Genomic DNA, 22,985 nt, shown 5'->3' with positions numbered 1-22,985 from the left:
CCCTTCACATCAGAGTCCTCAGTCCCCCCTTCACATCTGAGTCCTCAGTCCCCCCTTCACATCTGAGTCCTCAGTCCCCCCTTCACATCAGAGTCCTTAGTCTCTCTTTAACATCAGAGGCCTCAGTTCCTCCTTCACATCAAAGTCCTTGGTCCCTCCTTCACATCAGAATCCTCTGTCCACCCTTCATATCAGAGTCCTCAGTTCCCCCTTCACATCAGAGTCCCCAGTCCACCCTTCATATCAGAGTCCTTAGTCCCTCCTTCACATCAGAGTCCTCTGCCCCCCCTTCACATCAGAGACCTCTATCCCTCCTTCATATCAGAGTCCTCAGTTCCCCCTTCACATCAGAGTCCTCAGTCCACCCTTCATATCAGAGTCCTTAGTCCCTCCTTCACATCAGAGTCCTCTGCCCCCCCCCCCTTGCACATCAGAGTCCTCTATCCCTCCTTCACATCCGAGTCCTCTGTCCCCCCTGCACATCAGGGTCCTTCCAGGATCCCTTTTCCAGGATAGAGTGATAAAGGACATTCTTAGTACCGGAAAAAAAATATCGGTACTCGTACCCGATACAGAACAACGGGTATCGGTGCATCCCTACTTGTTAGTGATGACAGAGAATTGCGTGTGCCGTATGTGATATGAGGGGCGTACAGTACGTTTAAAGCAAATGGAAATGTGACTGTAACCACAAGGCTGATGAAACCACATTGTTTGACTGTTTTTGGCTCAAAATACATTTGTGTTATTTTCTGCTACTACTAAGACAAGTTGCACACACTGCTGGAAGGACGGCCAATTGTTTACAGGTCAATGACTTGTTTAAACCATCTGCCGGAAATTCAAATACAGCTGCAAATCCATGGGACCTTGGGGACCTCCAATGGCTTCCTTGTCAGTTCACTTAGAACAATTATTAGACTGGCTTTTACATTACTTATCACTGAGTAAAAACAATGCAGTGCCCAGACGTTCAGGACTATCTAGAATCTTATTATAAACACATTTTAGTTTTTATGTATGCAGCTACACAATTATTAATGGAGTTCATTTATTCATAGTTAAAGTAGTGATAAACATCAAAGCACTTACAGTCTTCATGTTTCCAAACAGCTCCAACTCTCTCAGATCGCGTTCCCTGAACTTCCTATTCAGTACAAGATCATAAGGACATAACAGCCATCCTAGCAGGGAGAAGGGAAGATGGAGGTGTGGTGAGCAGAGGAGTGACTTGCCTTGATGCACCTGTGTCTTGGGGAAACACACACAACTTACTAGTACACAAAAGGGTGGCTCCATAGGACTCTGCAAGGGAAAGGAGCCCCCCTAAAACAGGATATCAGGGCCAGTGCTCAGCAGCAAAAGGGTTAAAGTGTATGCAAATCAAAAATCTATTTTATATTTGCCATTATGCCTCACTGTATACAGTTTCATTAAGCAAAAATATTTTCCAGGTTACCACCTTCCTAATATATTATAACTTATCTGCACTTTGTTTTCGAGGGGTAAATGTACCTATAGCAACCAGTCAGAAACGCTTCTCGGCCTTTTGGCTAAGATCAAGTGTAGTATCTGTTGTTATCAGTTTTCAGAGGGGAACAGCAGGAACCATTCTGGGGAGGATGGTTGCTAAGTACTCTCTGGAGTGAAGGTGGGTGTTGAGGTGACTCCTTTTAGAGGAGGGGAGTTTCCTCGGCACTAATACCTCCTGATGGGGATGGAATCTGCATATCTGGTCTGGCCGGAGGGTTCGGGGGGCGGCAGATTTCACCGACACTTGGTCACGGCACTTACTCGCTCTTTTCTGCACTACGCCTCTAGGGCAGGCCTCATGGCTGGCCCGGGGCAATATTTTTGCACTCCGGCCCTTAAGGCCTGTCAGCATTGTGCACTGACACTAGTTTATTTATGCACTTTTTTATGCACGATTGGTACCTTTGACTTCACAGAAGACGGAGGGTGCGGGTACCTTCGGGGCCCATTCCTGATGTCAGGGAGGAGACTCTGTGACCCTCTACGGGGCCCCCTGTCTCTTCCACTCGGGGGTCTCCCACCTAGTACTCAGTGGACCTGTTTCGGCAGGTCCCCGAGGATTGGGGTCCGCCGGCCTTCGGGTAGGTGGACCTAAGTCATTCTTGCCCCTGTCAGGAGCCTTGCGCCACGGAGGGTCAGGAAATTGTGGCCCTTCTCATTAGAGAGGACCACAGCCCCCTTGTGCACTTTTTTTTTAGTGTGTTGTGATTTCACGATTCACTTTTTTTGTTCACAGGGGTGATTCGCATCTTCGATGCACGCATTTTTTGCAACTACCACCATTTTATTCTATAGGGTCTTGGCATTCAGAAAATATATAATGTTGGGGGTTTTAAGTAATTTTCAGGCCTAAAATGTGGAATATAACATGGGTACAAAAAAATGAAAAAAAAGGCCTCAGTCATGAAGGGGTTAAAAAACCACAAAAACACACAATTTAACCCTTTCACTGATGGATCATTTTTTCCACACCTGTTCTATTTCCACATTTTAGGCCTGAAAATTACTTAAAACCCCAGAGTTATATATTTCCTGAAAGCACAGACCTTGTAGAATAAAATGGTGGCAGTGGCAAATATTTATGTCGCATGATATTAATGCAACTGTTTGTCAAACTCAAAAAAAAGGTTGTTTGAGGTTGTGCTGAGTGAATAGATTCTTAAGTGTATTAAGTGAATAGAAACTTAAAAATTGTGTGCGCCCGTGATATGGCGTTTTTGCGGGAATGGGGCACCTTAAAAACATTTTTGGAGGTATTTCTAAATGTATGTAATTAACCATCAACCCGACCGATGACGGGATCATACCGTCACGATTGTTCAGTTCATTAACGACCAGTGACGGGATAATCCCATCATGCGATACAATAATTCTAGTTAGGGACAACTAGAATCGGAGAAGAAAAAGGTTTGAAGAAAAAAAAAGTGAATTTGAGTACCTCTGGCACTCCTAATTATAAAAATAAAAAATGAAGGTTTTATATCACTTGAAGTGGCCCTTTTTCTCTGAAGTGCATGGGCAAAGGCATAGATCACCGTCACTTCTATTTGTCGTCTTCATGATCCTTTGTATTTGGATCAGAAAGGATTTTGAGGTATTTTAAAAGTCACAAGATAGTATCCAACATCATCTAAATAAGTAAAAACAAAAATGTCAGGAGGCCCGTGTCTCAAACATCAATTTCCTTGATCTGAATTTTCTGGAACGGAGTCTTCCTCAAGTTTACAGTAAATCCTGGACATGTTTTTCCTTTTATAAATACCTTCTGGTTGTAGTCATTTTGTTGGTTGTCCTATGTTTGTACATTTTGGCCTATTGTGAATATTGGCAGCTGCTGCAATGATTTCCTTCTATTTCTCTGCTCTCCGCCTCATTTTATTCTGATTGTGGCCCAACATTCCTGTCCTGTTTTTATTATTTATTCCCTGGAATTCTGTGTAGCAAATGGCGCAACTTATGTAACTTTAACTGTAAGGTGAATATGAATCTGTTGCAGAAATACCTCAGAGTTTTGTCTGTGACACCATACTTACAATGGAACACAATTTATTCCACCATTATTTACCTCCACTTTTCCTATCACCAATATAGCAGTATTTCTTAGTCACAGCACCAGAATGTTAGGGTCACAAAAGTAATGAAGTGGCCCTGTGGGATTGTGTCCCCCTGCACCCGTTATTTCAGCCTATCCTTTAACATGTAGTATTTTCTAGAACTTTGTGTGGGCAGTTTCTGGTCCCCCCCTCCTTGTCTGTTTCAGGCCCCCCCTCAGTTGTTACCATGCAGGAGTACCTGGAGACGGCTGTCACTGGGAGGATTGGACAGTTGATGATACCTTTGATTGGCAGCTGTTTTGTGATGGGAAAACAATCAACCAATCAGCTGACGGGACTCACCTTTACATATCTTCTGTCAAGAGCTCCTGTCAGCAGTGATCTTCATCAAGACAACTTGCCTGCCTTCTCTTCCTCCCTTGTCACACCTAACCTTTTTTGGGGGGATATTGTCACCCACATATGTGGGTGGACAGTGTTTGTTTTATTAGATTGAACTGGTGTTTTTAAGATTACAACTTGAGTCATTGTGACTGAGCTAATTTGTGGTTTGAAAATTAGTTTTTGGTTAAAGTTATTTATTAAATGTTATCGGTTTATTAAAATTTGGTGTTTAACCACAATAAAAGGCTGCGGCCATTATAATTTCCTAGATTTTAGATGTGTAGTCTAATTTTATTTCTGGTTTGTTTGTGGGAGGTGTGTGCTCTACAATCCCATGTAAAAGTGTAGCATATAAAGGACTAACACGTGCTGGAAATAGCAGGAAAACTCTTGCACATCTGTCATGAATACAGCCATACTGCCAGAAAGTGTCACAATAAAAAATGCCCTCAGTGTCTTCTGAGTTTTCACACACGTGGCTCATTATTGCTCTTTTCTGGGTGACTCCCAATCTTATAACCCCTCTGCGCAATATCTAGAGTATTTCCTCTTCCAGACGGAGAGCAAAGTATTTTTATAATATTTAAGCTGTGTGCTGCCATGCATGACCCCCACTTCTGGGACCGGACTACTTCTTGAGAGGATTGGGAACCTATCTCTGTGGTTCTTTATCAAAGGAAACATGTGATTAGAGGGAAAGTTAGGGCTAATTCACACTAGTACAAAACACAAAAATTCCCCAGCCTCAACCTGCCAGCCAGCCTGCAACCAAACAAGTAGCCCTGTCAACAGTATGCGTTAAAATCAGAGGTTTTAGTTGCACAAACTTTTGGCCAAAAATATGTAGAAGCCACACTGCCGCGCCAAGGCACCTCTGCAAAGTGTGGTCCTAACTCTATGTATCTGAGTCTCCAAGTGTGAGCATATTAACCAGTTGACATCCGCGGTGTTAAATCCCCTTCCCATCCAGGCCATTTTTCAGTATTCAGCGCTGCGGTACTTTAACTGACATTTATTCCGTCATGCAGCGCTGTACTGAAATGAATTGTATACCCTTTTTTGGGGACAGATAGAGCTTTCTTTTGGTGGTATTTATTCACCACTGGGGTTTTATTTTTTTACTATATTAAGGAAAAATTACCGAAATTTAAAAAAAAAAACAGTTTCCCCTATATTAAATGATAAAACATTTTTTTATTACCCATTTTTTGGTAAAATATAAAAGATACTTCATTAATATGCTCACACTTGGAGACTCAGATACATAGAGTTAGGACCACACTTTGCAGAGGTGCCTTGACGCGGCAGTGTGGCTTCTACATATTTTTGGCCAAAAGTTTGTGCAACTAAAACCTCTGATTTTAACGCATACTGTTGACAGGGCTACTTGTTTGGTTGCAGGCTGGCTGGCAGGTTGAGGCTGGGGAATTTTTGTGTTTTGTATTGTTGTAAGCCTTCCCAATGTGCTCCCTGCTATAAAGGCTTGTTATAGATTCATGCATGTACCATTTTTTTCTAGTTTGACTATTTTTGGTTTGGGGGATGCACTGGGGTCCCAGCGTGCATTTTTGGTTGCTGGGCCCACAGTGCGTCCCTGCACCTTATTAGGAGGAGTAGGCTACCTCCAGGTACACCTGCATGCAATTTATCGACTTCATTAATATGCTCACACTTGGAGACTCAGATACATGGAAGATCTATCTCCTTAGTAAGATAGAACAAACAATATCTTAGGCAAGAGGGGGAGTCTAAGACATACAATCACCTTATCTTAAAAAAAGAAAGACAAGACTGACAATAGCCTAGTAAAATAAATGACTACTAGGAAAACTAGTTTCTGTACCCTGTTTAATAGGGTATTGCTAAACAAACCGTTTAGGAATAAACAGTTTTTCAGGGTGATCCCAGTCTCTGTACAACACCAGCTGTAAAAGTCCATGTACAGAAAAAGTTTTGGCAGGTTTTGGCATTTTTAAGGAACCCAGACTAGTGAAATTCGGCAAGGTGGGATGTCAGTAGAGGTGCACCGAAATTAAAAATTTAAACAGAAAATAAAAAAAAGTCCAGCCAAAACCAAAAATAATTGTTTTATTCTAACCTTTTTAAAAAAAATGTTTTGAATATTTTTTTTAATAAACTTTTTAATGTTTTTATATTTATTTTTTATTTATTAAATATTTTTGTTTTTCAACTTTAACTTCGTTGGATTATCAGAGGTCTAAACAAACCCGATATTTCCCTTTTAAAATAGAAAGAGATTGAGTCCTCAATCTCTTTTTCTGCAGCCCCTGTTATAAATGAACAAGAAGCCTCTATACTGAGTGTTCCTGTTCATTCATAAATTGTGGATATAGTGTGAGTTACTATGTACACAATCATGAATGAATAGGAAGTGATGTAGATCATTGCCTATTCATTCATAACTGGTACATAGTAACTCACACTATGTCTAGTTATTTACAAGCAGTCAGCGATCACTGATCGCTTGTATCACTCTCCATTCTGACTTGCTGTCACAGGAGGCTGAGCAGGCGGTGCGGAGAGGAGAGCTGACAGCTGACTCCTCCCCCCTCAGCACCGGCTCAGGCTGCTGTGACAGCGCATGGCTGTGTCCGCCCCCACAGGGACAGGGTAGAGCAGGCGCCCTGGAGAGTGCTGAAGAAGACATTACGGTAGGGAGTTATGGGCACAAAGAGCGCAACAAAGGGCTAGCAAAAACACCATCCCCTCCCCTGGTTTAAAAGCAGATCCATCCAGGACACTATCTGCATGTTCTTCCCAAGCTTGTGAGGGTTTCGTCCGGGTACTTCAGTTACCTCCCACACTCCAAAGACATGTGGGTAGATTAATTGCCTCCTGTTAAAATTGGCCCTGTATGCGAGATAGATTTTAATCTCCTTGAGGGCAGGGACTGATTAGAACTGTGGAGGTGCAGGAGGATGCCTATTGGGCCAACACAGCAGTGGTAACCCAAAGCAGCTGTAGCAGAGATCTGGGTTCCTTCAGCACAATGCTTAGTCACAGCAGCTCAGTGCATGGCAGGAGAGCAAAATGGTTGGCACATGCATAGTAAGAGCAAACAGAGGGAGCCTGTGCAGGTACCCTGCGACTTCCCAGGCCACCCATGAGCAAAGGGAAAAGACACCAAAACAAAAAAGGAGTGCATCGACCCCCCTGCACATCGTAAACCCAAACTGAACCACGGGTGGAAGGGGCACAGCTGGGTACCTGAGCAGGAACAAGGCCTGACTTATGACCCTCAGAGCAGTGGCTGACTTGGCAATGCAGTCACTTAAAGGGGACATGTCCTATCCAGTGTTTGTTCTCCTGGTGGGCATAGCCCCCGAAGGAGGCTTCTAGGGACAGGTTCCATAGTCCTAAACTGTAAAGCACCCTGAAGCAACTACACGCGCAGCACAAAGTGCCAAGGAGAGTCCCCTATGCATCATACAGTGCCCTAAGTACATTATAGAGCAGCTCCACAACGTTCTTTCAGGGGGTTCGGGTACCGTCTACCCAGGCTCTGCTGTGGAGAAAACCAATCAAGATAGCTGCTGTTAAGTGCAGCAGTGCCTGTGATAAGCATTAGAGCACTAGAAGAATCTTCAGTAGAAAGAGCAAAAAAAAAAAAAATGTAGAAAAAGAAGGCACCCATCATCTTAGGACACTAGCGGAAAAAACAAATTGTGGATATAGTGTGAGTTACTATGTACACAATCATGAATGAATAGGAAGTGATGTAGATCATTGCCTATTCATTCATAACTGGTACATAGTAACTCACACTAACGCACATTATAGAACAGCTCCACAACGTTCTTTCAGGGGGTTCGGGTACCGTCTACCCAGGCTCTGCTGTGGAGAAAACCAATCAAGATAGCTGCTGTTAAGTGCAGCAGTGCCTGTGATAAGCATTAGGGCACCAGAAGAATCTTCAGTAGAAAGAGCAAAAAAAAATGTAGAAAAAGAAGGCACCCATCATCTAAGGACACTAGCAAAAAACAGATGCAGGCCAGGATTTGCGAAGGGGTCATTTAGGACTGTCCTAACAGCTTTGATTTCCCAGTGTTCAATCACCTGAAGGTAGCTGCCTAACCCATCCACTCAAGATATAACTCCATGTGACCTGTGATCTACAATCAAGAAAAGGTGCAGTGAAGACTGTGGATTTAAACTTCACCTGATAATTGTATAGTACTTTGGTATTAGATCTAAAGGTGTATCTAAATAAAACATGTAATAGATTGCAGCTTACCAGTCCTCAGATGTGGTGGCTGCATTTGTTTTCTTTTCTTAGCTTTTTCCTTTATTTTCCCCAGGCGAGCCAGCAAATAACACACTTCCTAAACTCGCTCACTGTACTGTATACAGGGACAAGCAACATTGTCAGCCAAGGACAGGACAACGGAACACTTACCCTCTCTTCTTCTCCATAACAAGGGTTAGTCCACAGAGGTAGCTGGAAACAATGCCAACTTATAACAGTCTTCATGTATTTTTGTACTTTTTGAACAGAGATATCACAAAACACTTTTAATTGTATTTTTAAAAGACAAATAGGGAGCAAATATGGTTTACATACAGTGTAAATACTCTGAGTTGCTAAATCAGTTGAGATGAGAAATTGTTCATCATCAGTGATCCAGAAGATACTAAATCCAATCCAATTTTTAGATGGAGAGGACAGCAATGGCAGCCTCTCAGTACAGGTGTTCATTGCACATACAAATGCCTGAGGATTGTACAAAATATTTTATAATATGAGTTCTATTGGATGGCACCACCCTGGGGCATGGTTATGCAAAAGTGCATTGACAACCAACGGGGCCCTTGTGCTGCTGAGGGTTAATCCCATCAGTACGCTGTTGCTCTATTTCTGTCCAGTCAGCAGGCTGGGTGAAGAGAGAGAATAGCACTATATTCCTTAACTGTAAGGGATGTCATCCACCAGGCTGTGTAAGGTAAAACAGCTCCAGTGTCTATTTTAGGGCTGCAACCAATGAAATGATTAATCAATAGTAATTGGTAATGAGAATAATCGTCAACGATTCTCATTATCGATTAGTTGGTCTGGGTCCACCTAGTTCTCTCCTCTGCAGTGGGAGCTGGTGTTTCATTGACTCTGTGTCCCATTTGATCCGCGCTGCTCCCAGCAGGAATTGGAGTGGACACAAACCCCTGCAGCTGGTGCCCAGTGTTGAGGAGAGCACCAACAAACTTCCTCAACCCCCAAAAATATATGTAAAAGATTTGCTGATCATTTCCTGTAATATTCAAACATCACAGTGATCAGTATTGATGACTATGATGGATGTAAATAATTGAGGCCATAGTATTATTCAGATACTGTGTCCCCAATTATGAACAGAAGGTGCTCCATATCACTTCCTGTTCATTCATGATTGTGGACATAGTATCTGTTTACAATCTCCTCAATTTATACATGAACGGGTAACCCCTGTACTGAGTGCTTCCTGTTCATTGAGTGCTGGAATGCAGAAAAAGAAATTGAGGACTCAAGGAGCTGGGTAGGGAGATGTGTAAGGGCCATACACATCTCCCCGCCCAGTTCTTAGCAACCTGTGACGCTCTAGTCGGTGTCCTGCCCAGCTCCTGGCAACCAGGGACATCACTGGTTGCCAGGAGCTTGGCGGGATGGCAGTGGCGCAATCTGTTGTAGATACGCCTCTGTACCTTGACGTTCTAAAGTTGTACACAGAGGTGAAACTATGAAAGACTATTAATGACATAAATAGCAGCAAAAAGACACTACTACTTCAGAACAGATTCCATACACTTTATTTCTAACAATTCCAAAAAAGGCTGATTCATTTCACATATAGATTTATTTAATATATAAAAAAGGAGACTTCACATGTGAAGATTTTGATACAACTTATTCTGGCCAGGCCCAACTGGGCAAGCTCAGTGTAAAAAACAAAAATAAAATAAAATAAAAAAAAAAACCATAAGGAAAAAGACATAAGGAACTAGTTTTGGAGACAGAAGAGAGGCTGGACATTGCTATAAAGGGACATCAGAAACAATGAGAACGTACTGCAGTAAAAAGCATACAAAAAACTCACTGAACTGTCATTTTCTGAATTCAGGAACATCAAACACCTGTAAAACACTGTTGGCAATATATAATTAGAACTAGAACTTCTGAAAGCTTACTTTGGGTTCTGCTACATCAGTTGGCAAACTGGGGGATATTAATAATCATTGAGTCATGAAACCAATGAACATGGAAATCCTTTCAGAAATTCACCGGCACCAAATGTGCGCTTAAGGTGAACCTGTGGCCAGACTACGGACATAGAAATGTTTATACATTCTGAACAAGCAATAAATCAGTTTAAAACAAGCCCTCGCTGACTTTTGTAGCTGCAGGCCCTGTGGAGTAAGTGCACCTCAAAGTGTACAAGAGAGGTCCTGACATTGCGGCTTTGAAGCCTACCAGCCTTCTCATGTAAACAAACAGCAGGTGTTGTATGTAGTTCAGAAACACTGCAGCCTGATTTCAGACTCTCTGTTGTGAACTATGAGGATGAAGTGTTCCACATTGCCCGCAGCTACAGGGGTCAGTGAGGGAAAGAACATAAAAATAGTTGATAATCCACAGCCCAGCCACACGTTTACTTTATTTTCTGCTTCAAATTGATTTTAGACTAATTTTATAAATGCACCAAGCCAGTGTTCTCAAACTAGTAAAGATAATGAACATGAGATATCACAATGTTAAACTTTTATGGGAAAGAAACGTAGTAGGCTTATAAGCACTCCCTTCCAAACTCATTGAAATGGTTTTAAATTGTTACCTACATATGAACGCACCACCTTATCACCTTCCACTCTCTTAATACCAAAGTCTGCATACTGAGACTGATGTATAAAACTGGAGAAAAACTGAAGGTGTGGCCTAAAGCAAATACTTGTGCTCGTCTTCTACACGCATACGAAAAACAACAGCTAGAAACTGAACACAGGGGGGAATACTTTTACTTTTCTGGTTCCACACATCGGCACTGCTGTTGCTTACACACTATCACTGCCCAAGTGTGCAGTACTCTAGTACCTAACAACAAATCCAACTGAAAGAGTAACAGCTCTTAACTGATCGTTAGATGGATGTGAACTTTATTCTGAACATAAATAACTGAAACAGACAATTTAAACAAATGCAGAACGACAAAAGTTTAAAAGAACTTGTTAGTCTCTAGAACATGTAACGAGCTTGTGGTATAAGGAACTAAGGACACACATCTTTTGTCAGTTTCCTTGTTAGCGTATGAACTTACCCATGCAGGCTGCAATACTTAAAGTGCGGGCATTTTTTTTCCATAGTGGAGAAGTTTAGGCCTCGTTTTCAGGCTTGCCCTTAACCATGACGGTTTTATAGTAAAATTCAACATTGAAGAGAAACTTAATTGTCTCACTAATAAAGACAGATCTGATTGCAAGAAATTAGGCTATTAATTAATGCAAAACAAAAATCCTTTTCGGACACACAATACTGAAATGATTACTTGCATGAAAGCACAATCTAATTGAGTTTATGAATTACTTTAAGTGAGACAAGAGAACTTGATCACAAATCCTACACTAGAATGCTGCTATTTCTGATATCACATTAAACGTAGAGAATTCTTTAGGCATTCTAATGAGGGGGGAGCTTAAGCAGAACCCTGTTGTGTTCAAGACCGTTGTACTCAAGGCTGGCCCCAGGTAAGTGTTATCCACAGCCGCCAATCTGCTCACAAGGAATTGTCTCTCAGCAAGTGTCTTTGTTATCTTTCATGGAAGGTTGTGTTCCTTAATCGGCATGTCACAATGATGACCAGCTTCTGACTCACCTCTGAAAATTTTGAAGCGCTTATCAAGATGCGGCTTGTAGATGGGAAAACGGACATTATTTGGCCCCGATAAAATATATCATCACAGAAGAAATCTCTTGCATCCCATTATGGATGGGCAGCAATCCTTAAGTAGGAGGTTCTAGAAATTATATAATACCGAGTCTCTCAGAGGAAGAAAAACTCTGAGGCTTTGTAGCAAGTTCCAAAGGAATGAAATTTTTTTTCTTTGTTTAAAAGTGCTCAGCTTCACTAGGATTCCGTTGTATGAATATATATTGATTTATAGCAGTATATATAAAAAGGAGTTTTGAGTAGCCTGGGAGTCAGGCTTGCAGAGGTCATGGCTGCAAAACGGGTGCTATATTAAGCTGACAGTTGGGACAGTCTCCATCCTCAGCAGCGCATGCTTTACAAAGCACGCCGTGTTGGCACTGTAGCATCGCTCTATTCTGGTCCTGACACTTGTGACATTTAACTGATTGGAGCTGGTAAACTGCCTGCAAGGAAACACCAAAAGACAGTGAGATCAAAATTTGGTCATAACAGTAGCAAAATAAAATTTCTACGTAAATTGTATAGAAAAAGTAAAATGTCTGACCATCACACCAATATGAGATTGTTGGACATCCCATTCCAAAACCAAACACATTAAAGCACCTAAAAAGCAAGGTCCGCTTCTTCAATGGGCTCTCCCCAACCTAATTAGCTGCAAAAAATGTCACAAAGACACCTCCGGGTGAAAAGAAGTTAGTTCATATACTCCCTTACCCCTGTGGTGCCTAGATGAAGTCCCCATATTACATCTTCTTGGTAGAATGCCGAGTAGCCCAAATCTCATTTGAAGATTTTACTGCACTGTACTATAGTATGATTTTGGCATTCCCTGGGATCTTATTGGAAAAATAGTGATGCCCACCTCTGTAGCTATAATCATTTTCCCCCCATGGGTTTTATATTTTTGCCCAGGCAAATAAGATGGAGTATGTTGTGGTATGACCCCTCCAAACACCCACCCCCCGCCCCCCCCCACTCCAAAATCATCAAACAATATTTATTCTATATAGTGTATAAAAAGACTGCCCACTTTTGGAAATGCCAAATCTTTTAATTTGACATGTACTTGGCTCTAGGTCTACAACATCTAACTGCAGAGAACAGAGAAAACAGGAAAACAGAGAGAAGAAAGCAAAAGTGACTGTGTTTTGTACAAGAGGTAGAAAGGAAAGGCAAATGTGACTGCTCCCATTTAATGATTTCAACTTCTGTCTGCATATTCTAAAAAGGGTCATATAGGGAACAGGCTAAACAGGCCAGCCTAGTCTTCGATTTGCCTGGTAGAAGATGCAAGCCCTTCCTCTGGAATTCATAGAACTGCACGTATAGGGGGAAAATGTGTATATATGGCAGTGGGCAAGAAGCCCTACACTCCATATATAACTTAATGTGATATATAGCCAGATAAAACTCTGCAATATGGACATGTCAAAGATTACCAGATACGTGCAAATGGAGGAAAATGAAAACTCTGCTCAATAGCCACCTCCAGGAACACTTTGTACAGCAGGTAAAACTAAACTTTTACTGTAGAAAAATACAAAAGACAGAACACAAGGACATGGTTTATAGGAAAACTGTAATGCGTTTTCAGTAAGCACATATTTAAATCTGACCTCCAGGCAGATATACAAGGCACACATGAGTGTGGCTCTGTGTTCAATAATAAATCATTACATATATTTGTAAAAGCAACTGGTGTAAGTACCTGAATGTGAACTGGTATCAGCTTCTAGCAATCGCCGATACAGTAAAGCCCAGACTGGGATTGGGAGGGACAGGACTAGGGGGGCAATCAGGTGTGCTGTATGCAAATAGGTTCAAAAGGATCTGATAGGAGGGGAGAGCAGATTGGGAACATGGATGCTCTCATCCGACTGCTGATGCTCTTTCACTGTCCAAGCAGGTGGCTGGGGATGAGGGAGGACACTACTGTATTCCTTAACTGTAAGAGATGTCATCCATCGAAGTGTGCTGTGTCCCTCTGTAAATCGCAGGATTGGTTAAACAGGAAAACAAAGCATTTAGCAGGTAATCGGATCCCGTATGTGTATTTTTATCTCTGTATTTAGCGGTTTGCCTGGAGTTCAGCTTTAATATATTTCTGTCATTTTTACCTTTACATAACTCTCGCTGTAACTTTCACTCTTTGAATATAGCTGCTGCTACTATATCCATGGCTGCAATGGACATATACATTTGTAGATTCTGTCTGTATTCACTAAAACACTCAGCTTCCCTGAATAATATCTGCAGAGATAAAAGTAATCACACCTGACAAGTAGAGTGCAATGACCAGGGAGAAAAAAGTAAGGCACAACCATTGTCCAACACTTCTAAGAAGAGTATTGCATATGCAATAACCAAATATAGCTGCCATCATGTACATAAATAAATGCAAAGTTTACACAGCATCAAGACTTTAAAAACGAAAAGATTTATAAAGAAGTATGATTTCCATTAAGTTGTTAAAGAAATATAGAAAGACTTTACCTGAAGATAAGTACCCCATAAAAGGCCCAGTTTATTCAGAGTACATTTAAAATGGTTCTTTGTAACACTTTGTAACACTAATTAGAAAAGTCAGATAGCAGTGGCACTTGTAGTTCCTTGAGAGAGCATTTAACTCACCGCCTACTGGACAGGTAAGTATTCATTATGTTATACTACAGAGTGGCTCTGGTTTTATTTGACAATAGGGTCACTTTAAATGAAAAACTAGTCTAATTTGTAAGGAAGAAATTGTCACATTTTCTTGGTACAAAAGTACTACTGTGCACTACCTTGCCCTATCAAGGCATATTGATTTTGTGCAAAAAAAATCATACATCTCATCAATCATACATAAATATATTCTTTTTCATCATTAGTCTTCACTCACATTGGTTTGTCCACAGTTAAAAAAGAATGGAAGCCAAACCTAGTTCTCTTTTGGGTCACAGGAGTGCATTTACTAATGGCCTCCTGTGACCCAAAGTCAGTATCTAGCGGTCTCCTGCCCACTATATGCTGACAGCGCAGAGCCGTGCAACAGCCGGGAAAGATCCCAACAGTATTGTCAGGTCCACCCTGCTGCATGACTGACAGCTGGCTCTGCCTCTCTAGAGCCAGCTGTGCCCGCCTCCTCCCCGTCTGCCCCTCCAATGAGCACTAGAGAGAAAGTGGAGGGAGAATCCCTGCGGAGAGCTGTGATTGACAGTCACTGCTCTCTGCATAGAGAAACTGTTCGCTGAGTAATGGGTGGTATGTGATCGCTCAGATCCCGAACTATAGAGCCAGCATGTGACAGCTGCAATGTCGGCCTCTGGTTTAAACTATGGGGAAGAATACCTCTCCCAATAATTCTCCTTTAAGGATAGAGATGAAGACGAACAAGCACAAAGACAAAGTCTTTAGAACTTTTTAGTTTTAAACTATAGTGAGAATTCTAATTCTAAAGTGTAATTCTTGGGCACTACTGCCAAGGACTGCTAGTTTCCTGAGATTTGGCTTAATATTTGGTGATGTCATTACTGTGATGCTCACTGTTCTTGCTGGAGGCTCTGACATGAGGAAGCAAAGCCCTGTCTCTACCAAGATGGCCGCCTGCACAAAAAAAAGTGCAAAACAAGGCATAGAAAGTCTGTATCATAATGAGGAAAAGATCAGCTGCAGGTAGACCACAGGCAATACTAATGACTAGCCATTTGCCATATACCTGCCTTTTCTGAGCAGTTTCTACAGTTCAGTTACTCTTTAAAACAAGATTGTTGAAGCTAATAGTAGTTAGTCACATTCTTTTGAACTTGTTTTGTAAAGTTTTTAAAACTTATCCAAGCCATTTCACACTCGGTTCTGGGTTTGTTGAAATTCATGTAGTTAAGCACCTGTTCCCCATCCATCCCATAAAGGTCAAAGATGGGGGGCACGATCTCTTAAAAGAAGGAAACACATGATAACCCTTTAGGTTACTGCAGATCTGATTCTGTCCTGTGACCCATGTTTGCTCATCAGCAAATCACCTCTGGATTTAGGATGTGATGGGTGTGGCCATTCCCTCCACCATGTACTGCATTGGTAGTTTTGGGCCAACAGAGATAAACCTATTGACCGAGTCATTGCCTGGAACTAGTACATGACTTGGGAAACAGCTACTTCTATTAAAGCTTAATATACGCTGGTGTCTGAGCACCTTTAATGCAGAAAACAAGAAAAAAACTAAGAAACCCCCCCCCAAAAAAAACAAAACCTTAGGTTTCATTCACAAAACATGTACTTATTTTATTTTGGGCATGTTGAAGAAGTAGCAAATGTTTGTTTTTATGAATTAGTTTTAGTATTTTTGTACTTTTACTTAATAACACATCATCACATTATTTTACATGTGTATAAATCAGTTTACATGCACGTATATCAGTTGAAGAAGAACTCTGGGCAAATAAATACAATCTTAACAGTGCAGGTATAGCCCTACTGCAAGGGTTAAGTGATCGTTAGGAGTTATACTCACCCAAACCACAATCCTAACTGGCTGTTAGACCAGTCCCTGGAGCCTCTCTCTCCCCCACAGGGCTAAGGTCCTGTGAGCCTATTCAGTGTATGGGACGTTAGGATGTTGAGGGACCTTCCCATCACCGGAGCAGAGGAAGAGACAGGCTGAAGGGATCGGTCTAGGAGCCAGCCGGGATCGCGGTTAGGGAGTATTTTAGCTCCCTAAGCAAAACGAGCACTTAACCCTTGCAATTCAGGGGTAGCCCCACTGCAAGGGTAAGTTTTGTAATTCCTAGAGTTCTTCTTTAACATGCAACTACACGTGCTTCCTTTCACACACAACAGAGGTAAAAGGCAGAGTGGTCTTTAGAGCATGAAGTCCTTAAAGAGGCCCTGTCACCAGACCTCACTTTTTAAACGAAAACCATGTAGCAGTAGGGGATAATAAGCACTCGCATGTTTTCCCAGTTTTTTTAATCTCTTGCCGTCCGCCCGTATTAAAAAAACGGACGGACGGCACTGCTGCATTTGCGGGTTGCCGGGCTGTGAATGCAGAAGTGATGTGTATTACATCACTTCCGCATTCACCTGTCAGTCATCTGGCTGCTATAGCCAGAGAGAAGAAGCTGATAAAGCAGATCTCTGCTTCATCAGCTTCTTTTGGGGTCCACAGGTGATATTAGGGGTCCTAGAGACCCCTAATGTCTCCATAAAGAGGACCTGTCAGTGTGCCTTTGCTATTATATAGGGGATTGTTATCCCTCTATATAATAGCAATAACAATAAGTGCAAAAAAATTAATATAAATAAAAAAAATAAAAGTAACACATAAAAAAGTAAAATAAAATAAAAGTCACATATAAAAAAAGGGGAAAAAAAACCCCCCAAAATGTTTAAGCGCCTATAAACGTAAATACGCGTCCGGTGCCCCAGCGCGCAAAAATTACAATTGCGCTACACATGTTACATATCGCCGCGAACGTCGCAGTGAGAGCAATCATTTTAGGGCCATCAATCACTGATAACACTAAACTGATGAGCGGTAACAGCTTTTAAAGCGTCGCCTATGGCCAATTTTGGGTATTATCGTTTTTTGAGGTTTCGCGCGCGCACGCAATTTTAAGGCTTGACATGTTTAGTGTCTTTTTACCCGACGTGACCCCATCTTTTATATTTTACCAAAAAATTGGGTAATAATAAATGTTTTATCATTTAATATAGGGGAAACTGTTTTTTTTTTTTAAATTTCGGTAATTTTTCCTTAATATAGTAAAAAAATAAAACCCCCAGTGGTGAATAAATACCACCAAAAGAAAGCTCTATCTGTCCCCAAAAAAGGGTATAAAATTCATTTCAGTACAGCGCTGCATGACGGAATAAATGTCAGTCAAAGTACCGCAGCGCTGAATACTGAAAAATGGCCTGGATGGGAAGGGGGTTTAACACCGCGGATGTCAACTGGTTAAATAATGTTTTCCCCATATTGTCACAGTGTAACATCAGCGGCAATCTGACCACTTCCTTAGAGTGTCAATTGCTGTCTGCGCAGGCCCCTGCTGATATGTAGGTAGACAGCAGAAGCCTGCACAGCTACTTGTTATCAAACATTGGGAATTTAGGCAAGATCATTGATTTGTTATCTGTGCACTCAAAGTAATTAAACAGAAGCACCAGCTGGAGCAGAGTTGTTAGCGCAATATAATGTAATGTAATAAGCCCCCATTCACACCTATGCGTATTGTAATATGCGCGTCTGTCGCGCGACCGTCACGCGGGTTTTTTACCGCGATTCGCGGTAAAAAAGTCGCGCGACCGTCGCGCAATTCCAAAGGCTACTTGGCAGTATACAAATGGAAAACGCCCTACAAAACGGACCAATACGCAGCAAAAAACGCTCCAGGACCTTTTCATGCGTGGGCCGTTTTGTAGTGCGTTCGGGACGGGCGGAAATACGGACAGGTGGGAACGATACCATTGACTACAATGCTATTTATTTTTTTGACCGTTTTGTAGAGCGTTCATCGAGCGTAGGACGTGCTACAAAACGGTCAGGTGTGAATGGGGCCTAAGTGCAGAGAGGAGGCGGAGTGTCACTGCTGGCATTTTTAGATAGCAGGTGAATATTAGTGAGCGTCAAATGCAGCACAATGATTTCCAATGGGATTCTGTTGTTCTGTTCACACCAGACTAGTCCGTTACGATGCAGCCAGAAAAAGTACTGCTTGCACTATTTTAGCTGCATCGAAACGCAACGGAATGCATCAAAAACGCATGCGAACGCATGCAAACGCAAAGCAACTAAAAACCCACAGATTTAGTAATGTCATCTTCTGGGGACTTCCTGTGAGTTGTTAGAAGGGATTAGGAATGGAAGAGCTCTGGAAACATGGCAGACATGGATGCTAATCTAATAATCAAATATCTCTGACCGTCAGCAAGGGGTTCACCCAATAACCACGTTATTATTATTATATTATAATAACCTCCTACGTTGGGTGAGAATGGCTATAGCCAAAACTAACACCATGCCTTCAAACAAAGGAAGCATGTCTGAGCTAGAAAATAAATGGTCTGATTTGCATTTTGAGAAAAAAAAACTGCATCGGAACGCATCGCAATGCAATGTCTAAAACGCATGCATTTTCAATGCAGTTTTGGTGTGAATGAGGCCTCAGGCTGCTGATGTCACATCCAAGATGGTGGCACCCAGCAGAAGTCTGAATATGAAAATATCAATAATTATACGCAGGTTAAACGCATAAAACAAGGTTATTTGACATATGATCTTATGGGACAGTTGTTGCTGATATTAAAAGTATGGGGACAGGGTATTTTTAACAATGTGTAGTCTACTTAAGTATTACCTACCAATTTCCTGTCACACTGCCCACACCACTAGTAGTCTTCACTGTTTTGAGGATATACCGCTGGCTGGCCACAGGCTCTTCAGATGGTTTCGGATTCATGGTCCTCCTCTGCAGTCCCATCCTCTGGTCCCTACTTGAATACAGGATGTAATGCCCAACCGATAGAACTGCAGTGTACAGCCAGGGACCAGGCAATCGTCACACCCAGAAGTGGATTTTTCAGCCAACAGTATCCCTTCAAAAGGGGGGAAATTGGTTCCCCAGGCAGTGGGGGAGGTGATTATTAAAAAAATCTTCCATTCCAGCACTAATTAAGGTGGTGACAGGCTCACTGTGTGAATGAAGTCTAAGTATCACACATGTATATATAACCAAACATTTTCTTTTTTGCACCCACACCTTCATACTGACCTTTTCAACTCTTTCCAAGTTGGCATGTAGCTGCCTCTGAATGCTATATAACGTGGCTAAAGAGAGACTTTCTAAATCAGAAATAGAATCAAGTAATTTAGAATCTTGTGTTCCAGGGATTCTTTCCAACTCTTCTTGCAGTTTCTTCAGTTGTTGTTCTAGAGCATCTCTCTGCTCCCGCGCCAGTTCACATTCCATGCTAGCTGTAGTCGCCCGCTCATTGGCTTCCTCTGCCTCTTTCTTCCAGGCATCGCAGGCCTGATGAGAGAGAGATAACTGAACCAATAAAAGAAGGACATAAGTCTGCATACTGATTACAAATGACTTCAAAGCTGAACTTCAGACAGATATTGGAAAAGCAACATGTGAACATTTACAGCATTACAGGTAAGAAGAGTAGCGAGATAAATCATTAGTGTGCTGTTCTTTCATTGTCCAATAATGGACTAGGGCAGATCCTGGACCAGGCTGAATTGCTCAAATGCAGTGTAGTCTACAGTAAGGTTACCATTAGTCTCCTTTTTTCCAGAGAAATTCGCCGTTTTGAGGGGTCTGTCCTTGCGAAACAAACGACCCCGGCGGCAGTGAACTGCAGTCATATACAGCCAGTTTTGTACATAATGTGATGGCTACCTCTAGGCTCACCTCACTGTGGCACTTAATATTGACCCCTAAACCCTGTGTTACTTACTACTGACCCCTGAAACCTGCTTTACTACTGAACCCTGCGTTACTTTCTACTGTCCCCTACTCATGACCCCCTGTACTCCATGCATTACCTATTAATGTCCCCTTTATTCCATGTATTGCCTACTGATGACCCCTGTACTCCATTCGTTACCTACTCATGACCCCTGTACTCCAAGCGTTTCTTGCTCGACCTTTTTATTACATGTGTTACCTACTCCTGACCACTGCACTCTGTATGTTACATACTCCTGATTCCTTCTCTCTGCTCCATGCACTCTTGACCCCTGTGTTCTGCATTACGCACTCCGGACCCCTGAAGTCCCTGTGTTACACACTCCTGAACAATATGCATCACACATGCTTGACCCATAGTAGAGCAGGCTCAGGGTTTATGTAACCATGCATCTTCAGCCACTCCCAATGTTACCACAATTTGCTCGAAACGCATAATTCGCCTCATTCACTGCAAGCGCAGCATTATTTCACTCCTTAAAGTGCCCAGGCCACTTTGCCTTTACATCTTCAATGTCTGCTTCCTCTTCTAGAAGTCTGTGTCCAATTGTTTCAGGGCATGCTAAATGGGGGGCGTGAATTTGTGGGTGTGGTTGCAAATGTGGATGTGGTTTCATGGGTGTTTTTACACGTGGGCATGGTCAGTAGGGTGTCCCCTGATTTCATTTTGAAAATGTGGTAACCTTAGTCTACAGAGTGGTCCAGGGCTGACTGTTCTGTCTGGTAAGAGTGCTTGAATCACAAAACTGGCTGAACAAAAGCATTTGTATGAGTACATTTAGCAGTTGTCCTGCAGTGTAGCTATTAAAGAATATTGTAAACACAATGAGAGGCATTTATCAAAACTGGAGCAGACAAAAACTGGAGCAGATGTGCATGGCAACCAATCACCTTCTTTCTTCAGTTTGTTTAGATAAGATTTGAAAATGAAAGAGAGAAGCTGATTGGTTGCCATTCAGTTTTCTACATCGACTTCCCTTGAATTACTTTTAATAAAAATAGATGCCAGTGTGCATCAACTGCTCACCTGCTTAGCTTGTTTCCATGAGTCCTCCCATTGTTTGATAGTATTACTGGCCTCTTCCAGCTCCTGACGTAATCTAACAAGCTCGGCTCCACCTGCCCCAGACGGGAACGCAGGTGACGTCCCTGGAGAATAGCTGCCCGACACAAAATGTTCCCATATACTGTTATTCATGCCATTTAAGCCTAGACACATAAGAACAAAACAAGGAAAGCAAGGTAAACTTTAACCATGGACATTTACAATTTATAAACTCAAACAATGAATACTAAAAACAAAACTAGCACAGGAATAACCCTATTAAATAAGGCTCTGACCTCCACATTAATTTTCTGCCGTGCAGTCACTTACCTAGTGAGCCGTGGGTGGCTGATGTACTGAGAAAGGCGCTTTCTGATTGGCTGTGTGGTCCAGAAGTCTGGTGCATAAAGTGTGAGGAGATGCTGACAGGTGGAGATGGAGATGTGGAATGGAAGGAGGCTGAGCTTCCTAATGGTCCAGGGATGTTTACAGGAGCAGAGCTCTGCATTAGGCTGCCACCTGCATTTACAAAGAACAAATCAATGCGTTACAATAAAATATAAAAGGCAAGAAAAACAGAAGCTTCAGATGGAAACTGACACTGTCAGACTCCACGCACTCTGGTGGTTACAAGGGAATAAGAGCCGCACTCCATGATCAAACCAATAATACACTTTTAATCCATAAGGCTGAGCATTTCCAACATACAGAGACTCCCCGCTTAGAAGCCGCCTGTTCTACGCATTTCACCCGTTTAGGGCTTAAATGGGTGAAACGTGTTAGAGCAGGCGATTTCTAGGCTGGAAGTCTCGGTATTCTAGAAATGCTCAGCCTAATGCATTTAAGTGCATTGTCGGTTAGATCACGCTGTGTTGCTCTTTTTCGCTTGCGTTGTTATTTTGGAGTGAGGACGGCTCCCAGCCTACGCCCATAACTACCCGGATACTGGAGGCTCGGCGTCAGACAAAATTGCTTCGCTAATAAGTGCCTGATTGGATGGCAGGTACTGTTCTGCTGACAATTCGCTGCCTTGCTCCTTAGATCTTTCAATCAAAGGATGTCGGGCAGGAGCGGACTGACAGGGTCACCCACTGAGTGAATTCCAGACATTTCATCAAGCTAGCTTGGTACAATGTAAATATATATATATTCCCATGGCAAGGCCACAGGGATCCTGTGACACACTGTAGTACAGGGTGCCCACAATTTTTTGTGTTAAGATCTACTTTTCAAATGATGAGCTACATGAGATCTACAAACGAAAAAAAACATTCCTCGCTCTCTCTCCTGGCTGTCTTTCCTCGCTCTCTCTCTCCTGGCTGTCTCTCCTAGCTGTCTTTCCTCGCTCTCTCTCTCCTGGCTGTCTTTACTCGCTCTCTCTCTCCTGGCTGTCATTCCTTGTTTTCTCTCCTGGCTGTCTCTCTTCACTCTTTTGGCTGTCTCTCCTTGCTCTCTCCCCTGGCTGTCTCTCCTCTCTCTCTCTCCTGGCTGTCTCTCCCCGCTCTCTCTCTCCTGGCTGTCTCCCTTCTCTCTCTCTCCTGGTTGTCTCTCCCCACTCTCTCCCCTGGCTCACCTTGCTGTATTTTGCACACAGCGCAGCCAGGCC

The 22,985-nt window shown here is 42.3% G+C and overlaps 1 protein-coding gene across 2 annotated transcripts in view; it reads right to left on the bottom strand.

Annotated features, from left to right (window-relative positions):
• Window positions 1–11,136: 11,136 nt before the first annotated feature.
• UNK (unkempt family zinc finger) overlaps window positions 11,137–22,985 on the bottom strand; it is a 47,271-nt gene continuing 35,422 nt past the window's right edge. For both annotated transcript variants that reach the window (XM_018561554.1, XM_018561555.1), the window contains 4 exons: window positions 21,710–21,898; window positions 21,362–21,543; window positions 19,633–19,890; window positions 11,137–12,327 (listed from right to left, as the gene is read on the bottom strand). In XM_018561554.1, the coding sequence (XP_018417056.1) occupies window positions 12,169–12,327; window positions 19,633–19,890; window positions 21,362–21,543; window positions 21,710–21,898 (788 nt within the window). In that variant the 3' untranslated portion in view covers window positions 11,137–12,168. The remainder of the gene's footprint in view (window positions 12,328–19,632; window positions 19,891–21,361; window positions 21,544–21,709; window positions 21,899–22,985) is intronic.

This window comes from Nanorana parkeri, unplaced genomic scaffold, assembly GCF_000935625.1.
Source record: "Nanorana parkeri isolate BGI_ZX_2015 unplaced genomic scaffold, ASM93562v1 scaffold529, whole genome shotgun sequence".
NCBI lineage: Eukaryota > Metazoa > Chordata > Amphibia > Anura > Dicroglossidae > Nanorana > Nanorana parkeri.
Note: the sequence above shows the minus strand (reverse complement) of the source record. Positions and strands in the feature narration are given on the sequence as shown.